The sequence below is a fragment of the Schistocerca serialis genome, chromosome 10 (assembly GCF_023864345.2).
Source record: "Schistocerca serialis cubense isolate TAMUIC-IGC-003099 chromosome 10, iqSchSeri2.2, whole genome shotgun sequence".
Taxonomy (NCBI): domain Eukaryota; kingdom Metazoa; phylum Arthropoda; class Insecta; order Orthoptera; family Acrididae; genus Schistocerca; species Schistocerca serialis.
In genome coordinates this window covers 243,211,310-243,223,637 of record NC_064647.1, presented here as the reverse complement: position 1 = coordinate 243,223,637, position 12,328 = coordinate 243,211,310, and the positions used below count along the sequence as shown (strand labels likewise).

The 12,328-nt window shown below is 39.7% G+C and overlaps 1 protein-coding gene across 1 annotated transcript in view; it reads left to right on the top strand.

Moving 5' to 3' along the window:
• LOC126424894 (uncharacterized) overlaps positions 1-12,328 on the top strand; it is a 111,451-nt gene that overhangs the window by 75,407 nt on the left and 23,716 nt on the right. Inside the window, exon 7 of the mRNA XM_050087728.1 lies at positions 5,836-6,008. Within this exon, the coding sequence (XP_049943685.1) occupies positions 5,836-6,008 (173 nt within the window). The remainder of the gene's footprint in view (positions 1-5,835; positions 6,009-12,328) is intronic.

Below are 12,328 nucleotides of genomic sequence, written 5' to 3'. Positions count from 1 at the left end.
CCGTTGCCCGTACTCTGCAATTCAGCATAGTGACATGTTCTTGGACATGGGAATGGGCTTTGTCTGTCCATAGAATGTTTCATTGCCATTAATTGTCCACTTCTATGTGGACAAGAAGTTCCAGAACGAACGTTTGTGTTGTGTACATAGTTCCGCATAGTCAGCGCGTACACAACTTTCCCACTAGAGCGCGCCGCACTAAGCACAACAGCGCAGGCGCAGCGCTCGTCCATCTCCGCACTACGAGATGGCGCTACCATAGAGACGGACCAAATTCTGCTTCCGCCGATCCGTGTATTAATATGTAACGCAGCCAATGAGATTTCTACTAACGTAGAACCTTTTCTCCTCGCAGATCACACTTGCGCAGTGATACCTGAACGCACGAGGTATTATAACGAGTGTACAGACCTCCGATTAGTCAGTCTGCATTTATCTGCACCTGTCTGTACGAGTCTGCATTAGTCTGTACCAGTCTATAGTCAAGTTTCAGTCTGCGCCTAATAAGATTATCATATTCCGGTACATAGCCATGAAGATAAATGTATAGACACTTTGTCAAGTATCAGAGATATGTGAGAATAAGATTAACGTACCAAGACCAAAGGAACTTAAGATTGTCAATTGTAAATAGCATCCAGAATAAGGTTACGTAATGTTTATGCTTGTTATTATTTTAATAAATGTGTGTGGAAATTAATCTAGTTCTGTTTAAAGTTGGTCACCGTCGATCTGCTACTCTAAGTGTGCAAGTGGCATTAATATCGTCTGACCTAACGGCAGAAGATAAACACGCCACGATAAGACCACGAGACATATTGCTGACACTCACCTACTTTGTTTGAGCGACAAGTCAAATAATCTGATGGCATGTGTACCGAAGGTCTTACAGTACGCACACCACAGTTTGTCTTGCTGGGAAGCAAGCAGGAACCAACTGCCGAACATGGGTGATTTCGTATGGACAGCAATGCCGGATGTTTCATAGGATTGTGTGCACAGTGCTCATAGGCATCTCCAACGTTCGGACAACTTCCCGTGCACTGCTTGTTTGCACACCTCCGCTCGACCCCTCCTGTAATTCAGTGCCCACATCTTCGATAGACGTCGAACGGAACTGCTTTCCTCCCTCCGTCATACGGTATTTGACAAGAGCCTGTCTCTTTCGAATTTTGTAATCATGTTCTCCAAACCCTTAGCAAATGTCGGACAATGCCTTTTTTCGTACACCTGAGTGTCCGGAATTTCTGCAGGGCTACTGGCGCACTGTGATTGTTCTCGTAAAAGAGCTTTACCAGCAGCAAGCGATCCTGCAGGGTGGCAGACACGCAGGGCGTCTCGAACGCGAACTGGGGAATAGCCGTGTGCTCCGCTTACAGCGCCATCCACTGGTCATATTTTAGTTTATCTTTTTTTGTTCCATGAGGTTTCCCCAATAGTCGATAATATGCTGTTCTAATTTGACATTATTCGGACCAGTGGTTCTCTTCCTACGCTGTCTTGAAACTGGAACTTTAATTATGAACACCCTGTATAACATTCTCTGAGGTCGTTTTTTCTCTGCGTCGATTTCCACAAACACGTCACAAACCTTCCAACGTGACGTTTTCTGCATGGTCGTGACTGCACCTCTAACAAGGGGAGGCCGCCAATTGTGAAATTCAGATCCGATTCATACTGTGCATAATAAAAGCTCATGGCCAGAGCTGTAATGTGGCAAAGCACCAAGATGCACTTCTCAGCCGTTCTCGAGAAAATCGACAGTTAAAAGAAACCGTTGCGGTGAAATACTCTCTACGATAATTTATTTTCTACAGCGTGGTGGTGCAGCGGTAAGTGCTCGGGTTCGTAATCCGAAGGTCGCCGGATCGAATCTCGCTCCATGCAACTTTTTTTTTAGTATTTGTTTTTTGTAATTTATATATATATATATATATATATATATATATATATATATATATATATATATATATAATTCCCGGCAATCAGTTGCAACAATTATGCATATAATAAGTTGTTGAAAGTCGTTTGTCGTGGAAAAACTGGCGACTTCGAACATCATTATGTTTTCCGCAAACAAAGTTGTATTTCACAAATGTTATTAATTGTCTTCATAATGTTAACCACGTATAGTTAACGGAAGTCGTAGAAACGAATACGTATAGCGTAAGTCAAACGTTCGAATTAGAATAGAGACCCCACGAACACAAACTTGCTGTGGCAGGTATGAAATATAAACTCCGTTACTCGCTCGTTACACTTGAAGGACAGATGTTGAATGGGCCTTAACGAGCCGCCCCGTAACAGCGTAGTTGCCTGCTAACTTCGAAAGAAGGTAGATGCGGTCCCTAGCGCAACTTATAACATCGTCGAAAATCAGTGCGGACGGGACAGCTTTGGTACACCCTGTTACACAAACGGAAAAATGGAGGCGGTACAATTGGAGAGCGATCCGCCTTCACCAACATGCATAAGCAATTCATTAATAGTTTTTATATATATATATATATATATATATATATATATATATATATATATATATATATATATATATTTGAATTGCAAAAAACTAATAATAAAAAAAAATATTGCATGGAGCGAGATTCGATCCGGCGCCCATCGGATTACGAACCCCAGCGCTTACCGCTGCGCTATGACGCTGTAGAAAATTATTAATCGTAGAGAGTATTTGATCACAACGGTTTCTTTTAACTGTCGATTTTCTCGACAACGGCTGAGAAGTGCATCTTGGTGCTTTGCCACATTACACCTCTGGCCATGAGCTTTTATTATGCGCAGTATGAATCGAATCTGAATTTCACAATTGGCAGCCTCCACTTGTAAGTGGACTACGCCTGTCAGTATAGACTAACCGTTGTGCGTCCACGCTTCTACACTTCGACACCTGACCCGCAGCCCGGGGCAACACCTGACCTGGTGCCCAGGTAAAAAGAAGCATTAATGGACGTACTAACCAAGCCAAAAACCGTACAACTTGTAACAATCATAATTATGAGTCTGTAATGGACGTAAATACTGGTGTAATGTTGTTCAGTACACTGTCCTCAGTCCTTAGTAGAAATATCTGCACTTATTATCCGTTACACTCTATGCTGAGAATGCCGTCACATATACTAAAAAAATTTACTGACATAAACGGTCGGTCTAGATCGCAACCAATCGTAATTTTTCTGGTAATTAGTTTCTGTTATACGAGGGTAAGTCAAATGAAAACCTTAAACATTTTTTTAAATATTATTTATTGTGCAGAAATGATACAAAACCGTATCACTTTTCAACATAATCTCCCCCACAATCAATGCAAGTCCTCCAGCGCTTACAAAGTGCATAAATTCCTTTAGAAAAAAATTCTTTTGGTAGTCCGTGCAAACACTCATGCACCGCATGGCGTACCTCTTCATCAGAACGGAACTTCTTTCCTTACATAGCGTCTTTGAGTGGTCCCAACATTTGGAAATCACTTGGGGGAAGGTCTGGTGAGTATGGTGGATGAGGAAGACACTCAAAATGCAGGTCTGCGATTGTTGAAACTGTTGTACGGGCAGTGTGGGGCCTTGCATTGTCATATTGCAAATGGACACCTGCTGACAGCAATCCACGTCGCTTTGATTTGACTGCAGGCCGCAGATGATTTTTTAGGAGATCTGTGTATGATGCACTGGTGACAGTGGTCCCTGGTCCCTCTAGGCATGTAATGCTCCAAAATGACGCCTTTTTCGTCCCAAAAGAGAGTCAGCATAACCTTCCCTGCTGATGGTTCTGTTCGAAACTTCTTTGGTTTTGGTGATAAGGAATGGCGCCATTCCTTGCTCGCTCTCTTCGTTTCCGGTTGGTGGAAGTGAACCCAGGTTTCGTCCCCAGTAACGATTTTTGCAAGGAAGCCATCACCTTCTCGTTCAAAGAGCCGATGAAGTTCTTTACAAGCATCAACACGTCATTCTCTCACTTCAGGAGTCAGCTGCCGTAGCACCCATCCACTTTGTGAAACTGGAGCACATCATGCACATGACTAATCTGCCGACATGCTGCAATGCCATTCAGTGTCACTCGGCGGTTTTCCTTCACTGTGGCTTCAACTGCTGCAATGTTCTGTGAAGTCACAACTCGTTGTGCCTGACCTGGACGAGGAGCATCTTCCACTGAAGTCACACCATTTGCGAACTTCCTACTCCATTCGTAGACTTGCTGCTGTGACAAACATGCATCACCATACTGAACCTTCATTCGTCGATGAATTTCAATATGTTTCACACCTTCACTACGCAAAAACCGAATAACAGAAGGCTGTTCTTCCATGGTGCAAGTCGCAAGTGGGGCAGTCATCTTTATACTGATGCTGCGACGGTATGTGTACATCTGCACTATGCTGCCACCTACAGGCCATTCTACACGCTGTTTGTAGCACGCTTACCAACTTACAGGATAACGGCGCGAAATTTCGATTTGTTATTACAAATGTAAGGTTTTCATTTGACTCACCCTCGTAGAAACACCATCTTCATACCGATATGGAACTCCCATGGTTATGTGTACAGCTGGTACACGAAGTTGCTGTATGTACTTTGGGTCCCCATACACGAGCGGCGGATCGCAGCGATCCGTTGCATGCGTTATTGATGCAATCGGTCACTCGTTTGCCAAGCAGCTCCAACCAGTATTGCGCCGCTGCGTCGAGAAGTTCTATTACGGAAAATGAATTGCTTTGTTTAGCAACAATCGCAGTTTATCTCTGTACCCTCAAAAACACTTGCAAAAAAAATAAGTTCATAAAAACGGAAATTTTAATTTATTAAACTCGTTTCGAAAAACTCTTCTTAGGAACTCTAGGTTATTTTACAGAACATGCTGAGTGAAGAAAAAATACCGCACTTGGCGGTCGGCATGCGATCCCTCATCCCAATTCGAGACAAAAGTGTATATAGCAAAACCTAGTGTCGTCAGTAGGTTTAATAGAAATATGATTTAAAAAACGAAGCTCTGCCAGTGCTGTAACTGCTCTTCAGCTACGAACAGGTAGCATGAATTATGCGATGCCTCGGAGTTGCCCCATTATCTCCGTGAGACGAGACAGTACCTGGGGTAACGGACATGGAGGCTCGCAGATATTCGAGTAGCATTCACGCCAAACTTTTTTTTTTTTCAGTTAAAGCATCAAATTGTAACCAATTTAGTCCTGGAAAATGCGGAATCTTGTGTATTTATTTCTGATACTATTACCTTCATTTAAACATTAAAACATTACATAAATTTCTTACAAACGTAAACGGTTAGTTTTCTTCCCTCCATGACACAAACGAAGCCAATAGAAAATAGTAAAATCGTCTGTATCCAGTGAGGTACAAGAATCATAATATGTCGGCTACACTAGAGTGAACATTATGCTATGCACAGTAATTGTGTACACTTGACGTCCACGCTTATCTTCGCAGAGCTGATACATGCACGTACGAGCAACTTTCATATTAGAGAAGATGTTCAAAGCGACCACCTTACAATTCCAAACACTTCGCCACTCGCTCTCAAAACTTCTCGAGAAAATTGACTTCGAAGTTTCCCGACCACTTTTATAGCCCAATACAAGTCCATTTTTTTTTTTTTTAAATAGACACCTCACGTATTCTGTTAACAGTTATTCTTTCTGTTTCCTAATTTCAGGATCTATATCTACATAATTAGGGTTTATTCAATGTTTACCTGCACGTGTGTGTTTGTGTGTGTGTGTGTGTTTTCATTAGAGTTGTGAAGTTACAATAGTATTTCACGAAATGGTTTTACTGTTTAAGTGAGGCTCACGCAGTCCCGCATTTTTAACAGCTTACGGCATGACGGAAACTTCACCGACCACGATTCTGCCGGACAGAGACGTCGAGAGCTATACCACAGTAGGCAAACCAGTACCAAACACTTTGATCAAAGTCGTAAGTACTGACACCTCCGAAGTTCTCGGACCCAACCAACCTGGAGAAATTGTTGTGAAGGGGCCACAGGTATGTGACAGACATGAAACGCAATACCCTATAAAATGATTAGAGTCAACGTCTCTGAGCTAAGTTGTCAATAACAATGTAGAGTTTTTAAAACAGGCGTGAAACGTATGTTTATGGAGTAAAAGAGTAATACAAGGCAATTCAAAATGAATATGGTGATTACAAACGGCTAGAAATATGCGTAGCGAAACATCGATGAGAATTACAGAGAATCTAAAAAATGTTCAAAATAAAGATCATTGCGCAAGCGCAGTGAATCCGAAGCTCGCGCATACGTGGTGATGCGTAAATAGAAAGTTGCATTTCATACAGAAAAAAGGTGGCTCCCATACAAATGGCATTCTGCGTGTTAGAATTTAACAATTGTCGTTCTGTCATCATAATGAACAGAAGATTTCGTCTACCGTGTAGTCGACCACCTCCAAACGCTAACAACATTCGCAGATGGCATCAGCAGTCTGAAGAAACAGGATGCTTGTGGGAAGCCCACGTGTACCTGCACAAAAGTTGAAAGAACTCGCCTTCCTTTGAAAATAATCCATGGAAATCGACCTACGAAGCCAGTATGGAGCTAAAGATGCCACAAACAGCGGTTTGGCGTGTTCTCAAAATGAAACCCGAAGTTAAACTCTGCGTAACTCAAATCTGATAGCAATTGAAACAAGAAGGTTACGGCGAATGTATGAATTTCTACATCTACGCCTATACTCTGTAAATCACTGTGGAGGGGACATCATTTAACCCTTTCCTACCCGAACTGTGAAAAATGGTACTAAAAGATGTAATATTTGAGAGAATAATACCATAGCAACTAAAAATAGAGTAATTCACTGTAATACATTTAATTGTTTTAATTTATGTACAAAACGAAAGTGGCAACGCTGAGTCCAGTCACGGTGCAATAATCGTATCTAACCGTGTTATTTACTTACTGCATTAGAAATATCATTTTACATTAACTGAAACGATACGGAACCATATTACGAACTTCAAAACTGACAACACTCACGTTTAGCAGGTTCTGTATGTGTGTAAACTCTTATGACGAAATGAACGCCACAAAGTAGAAATATTCCTGGAGTGAGCAATGCGTTCTGCGCACGTTATCGACATTAAGCAGGACTTGTCACGTGATCTCAGGACGATGTTGTTGATGACCAATTCACATTGGCTGTCGCGTCACGTTAATTCATGTCACGTAAAAATATTTCACAATGCATTTCAAATGACGGCATTCACAAAGGCCATCACGGACTATCACATCACATCTCGGGTAGAAAGTTTTGACGGTATCGTCGTCTTCCAACAACGTAAGTTAACCTATTTTCGCCACTCTCTCATGTTATAGTACTAGATTTTGTGCTTTTGAGTCGTCTTAATCTTCAATTTATTTATTTATCTTCAATTTATTATTATGCAAGATCAGATATCTGAAAGCGAAAAATTACTTAGGTTTTACAATAACTAAATGGAGCTGACTCCCACAAAGCATATAATAATTAAGAACATAACTAACAAAGCAATTTCCTTTTAATAGCATTTAAGTCAAAAGGTCAGCTATAACGAAGGAGAAAAATACAGTTGTTTATGACGCTATTACTTGTGTAAGAAAAACAGGTAATGGAAAAGATAAACGGGCTCTATTTATTTCTTTGTAGCTATTGTTTGAGATTTTTGTATGCATATCGTTTTTCCAGTAAATAAATGTCGATATTATGAAACGTTGTTTCACTTCTCAGCACTTTAACATATGTTACGAAGTTTGGTTTGGCCATTATGAAACGTTCTCGTTGTTACTTTCTCAATTCTGCTATACTCCGACTTTTTGTGCCATAGATGGTGATTTATAACCCCATATTCAACGTACGGTACTGGGCTAAGCGAAATGACGTGACGTGACGGACAGTGTAAATGCATGCTAACCTGACGGTGCTGTTACGTGATGCCCATTCATTTTGTTCTTCAAAGATAAGAGCCCACTTTATTTCAGCTATTGTGCAAATTATTATAGTGTCTGCAGGACGCTTATACCAAATCCACAGCACTTATGAAGGGAATCTGTCTGTACTAGCGATATGATGACATTCAAAATTTACAGGATGCTTTACACATAAACCTACACTATCGACGGTGGCAATGTATGTAGACAACACAAAATCAATTCTGCGCATCTGAATGCTCACTCCAGAGATATGTCTACGCTATGGAGCAACCTTCGACCATAGATACTAGTAGACTGGCCTTGCTGTGCAGAAGCTATAGGGCTGGTGTGGCACCAACATAAACCACGTGACTGTTGCAAAACGTGGCGGGATTTCAAACCAGCGGTCTGCCATCCTATGTTTGTATCGTATTTTACCCACATTTCTCAGTTGACTGCCAAACGCTTCCAACAAAAATTACTTTTTTATTTGCGAAAAATTACGTCAGAACTACATTTGACCTGGATTTGTTCACAGTACCATTTATAAAATCTAACAAATACATTGAACGCCGCTCTGGTGGGCAGTGGGGCGAAATTACTATAAACTATCAATTAAAGTAAAATGTCGTTAAAATTCTTTTAAATAGTAAGAGTGGGCTCGTGTCAAAACTTTAAACATTGGATTCGTCGCGTTTTGAGCTCTAGTCACTTATAAAAGAAAATGGGATATGGGAATTATTTCAACTATAGGTGCCAAAATTAGGAGCAGGTCCATTTTAGAGTATCAATTTTAGGTGCACTTCAAAGGTTCAGTTCCTACTATTTTTACAAAAGTTTAAACTATCAGTTAAAAAAAATGATATTTTAGATGAAAGGTGAGACTTTGAAGTTTCAGAAAATAATTTTGGAGCCTACATTTATTTAATAATATTAGAAGGTAGAAAAAAATTCTCTTCATGTGTCGACTATAGGTGCTCTTACCTTCTTATAATTTCACTTGTATATACAAAAAGGCGCGTATGTGCAGATGGCTTAAAGTTTGTGCGTCTCAGGGCCTGTATCCACCAAAGCTGCCTTCGGTTTTCATCCTTAGGGAACCTATGAGTAGGAACGAGAAACAGCTATACTTACTTCTGTAACCGAATTATCACAGATACTTTCCAAAATGTAATATGAGTCTGACTTTACAGGCATCACTTTCAAGACTTTAATTTACGTGATACTCTATTTCAAGTGTAAAAAACAAATAAAAGACACGTCAGCAGATTTCAATAAACGCATCTGCACTGTCATAGGAACACTTACACGTGAAATGTAATGCCATTTCCCCCGACAAAACGCTGAGTACAGCCATAAGCGCAACACGAAACAACCGTGTTTTGCCAACATTCACGTGACTTTAGTCCAGAGATGTTGGAGCCACGAAAATGACGTCAGGGCCAGTCTATTATATTTATGGTCGAAGGGAGCAACGCAACAATACGACAGACTGTCGAATTTTTTCCTTCTTACGTGGCAGAGATACTGGACTACCATAACCAAGGAATTTCCTGTTCTACAGCAGAGGTACATAGACGTTCCAAAAGGATGACAGTGCATGAATTCATCAAATTCCCACAAGGCAGGAATGGGATAAAGCCGAATCTTGAAACTTTATAAGTTTTATTGGGCTAGTTTACGTCTATTACGCTATGAAAATGTTGGAAAACGTGAAGGAAATAGCATTTGCTGCATGTCTCATTTTTAGTGGTGAGACATCCTTCCATAGAAGTGACAACATTCGAGTAGGGGGCACAGAAAAGTCTTCGTGTGTAACTAAACGTCAGGGTGACTCACAGAAACTTAATGTGCTCTGTGCGATGTCAGCATAAAAATTGTACAGTCCCTCTTGTTTAGTCAGTCATGTCGTTCAGTAACATACTTGAGCAATGGCTGATCCAACATATTGGTGCGGGTTCCACGGATTACATCTTTCAGCAAGATAGAGCACTCTCCACTTTGAAGTACACAGGTTCGCAAATTTTTAAAACAACGGCTTTAAACTGTTGGATCGGTCTTTGTGGATATGACGATGCTGTATTCTGATGTTGGTCATCTACATATCCGTACCTGAAACCTATGGATTTCTTTTTATCAGTTTATGTGAAAAACCTTGTGTATGTGCCTCCTTTACCAAAAACAATTCTAAAACTGAAAACACATTTCTGATGTCTTCGATTCGATGACTCCACATATGTTTCAGAAATTAAGGTGTAAAACGGATTATCGCTTAGTTGTCATAGGGTCATATACATCACGTTTAAAGAAAGTACTTTTTTTAACATTCTCTTACGTTCTCTCTCTCTAAAGAAAAATCAGTTGGTGTCAGGTGTCGAGAACAGAACACAGTATCATATTTGGTATAACCGATCTAGTGGTTTCGAAGATGTTGGTTGAAAATGTGCAAACCTCCACAGCCCCACTTAGTGGTGCTCCATCTTACTGAAGAATTACGTCCTTGAATTCTTTACCAGGCTGTGGCGTTGGCCATTAATCAAACATTTCCAGCAAATTTTTGTTGAAACACTTAGCTTAGTGAAGAAAAACGGACAGTATAAGTTTTGTGCTGACATCGGAACAGAAATCATTACCTTTCGGTGAGACAAGGTAATATTCAATTAAATTTTGAACTTGCTTTCACATTCTCTGCAATTCTTACCGAAGGATCGCTATGCATTAAATAGCCATAGCCGTATTTCATCGCTATATTCATTTTGAAATGTCCTGTACTTGCAATGTTGCGTATCTTTTGGTTTCAGTACTGATTAAATTGATAACATTTGCACTTTGTTGCTAATTCAGTGCTGTTTATCTTGTATGTGAGAATAACTGTTACTCATGTTTTGCGCCAGATTTTTATTTTTAATTTTTAATCAAAGACTTTACATTTCATTGTTTAAGACATAGAGAAATGTTATAATAATAAGTACTTATTTTACTACAAATATTTTGTTTTCAGTCATTTTGATTTTATAGTAGCACTTTTGGGGTGACTCTTTATTGACATTAGTTGTTAGTGTAGTCTGTAGATTGAGGACTTTAGTTTCATTATCAAGCACCACATACCTTTATCCAAAGAACTCAACACAATAACAGTTATTCTTATCTACAAGCAACTTCAGTACAAACTACTTAAAAACAAAAAAGATGTTTAATATTTGGCTATTATTATTCTTTTTAATATGTACTAGGAAGCTTCAACAGTGCACATCTTTCTTTTTTATTTTAATTCTTGATCTACAGATTTCTAGAGCATACACTTTCTAGACAATGTATGGAACTTGGAATTGGCTGGAAAGAGATCCACTCATATAGGAACATAAAAGAGAAAAACATATTTACATTAGCTAATGAATTGCTGAGAATCACACCAGTAAAGTAAGTCTTTCTCACAAAATAACAGCTTCTGTAAATTCTACAAGGTTAACAACATCGCTACAATGCTAAACCACCCATCTAAAGTGTTAATGTTTACTTAAAAAGAACTAGTTTTTACGTCTAGTTGCATGAGGGCATGAGTAGGACCAAAAAATGACCTGTTCATTAATGTTAACAGTAACCATGTACACACATCCTGCAAACTTGCAAGATCCTCTGGTGGTACTATACCTCCACAAATATTTCTTGGTGTAGCTACGAGTTTGCATTAGGTGATATAGACATCTTGCAGTATGACTGGTCGATATTATTCACTGGAAACTGCAAGTTTTAAGATAACTCTCGGTTACCTCAGTGGATCGGCGCGTAAAACTTCCTCCCACATGTTCTGTGCAATGTTCTCACAGATGTAGTCCCTTGTAGCAAATCTCATAGCATATTGGAATCGTTCAGAGATGCAAACGGTCCAACTGTGTGGCTGTGATCTGTTTTATGGGAGCTAATCCACTTTAAATAACATTTCGGGATACGATTACCATTCATTTACTGACATATGCTGTGAAATAAATAACAGTCACCCAGTTTGATACAAAAACATACCAAAAAAAATGCGGAAGATGCGAGAGCGTGTTCGACACTGGGAACAGATCTGGAGTGCATCCTAATGCCGACTGAAGAGCCAGGAGTGCAACAGAAACTTCTGGAACCCTTGGACAGCAAGTGGGATGTGAAAGCTTAATGTCGAATATATTCGTTAACTAAATTAGGAAATGTGAACATACATACCTACATCATTGGACATTATTACCAGCAAATTGTTATAGTTTGGAAAAAAGTAGTAAGTTTACAAAGTCAGCTCTTCGATAAAACTCTCACAAAATGTAATTGTTTAAATAAAATTTATATGCAGCACTTGAAAATGAAAAGAGGTAAAGAGTGATGTGTTCCTTACCTGAAGCCACGTATTTGCTAGATAATG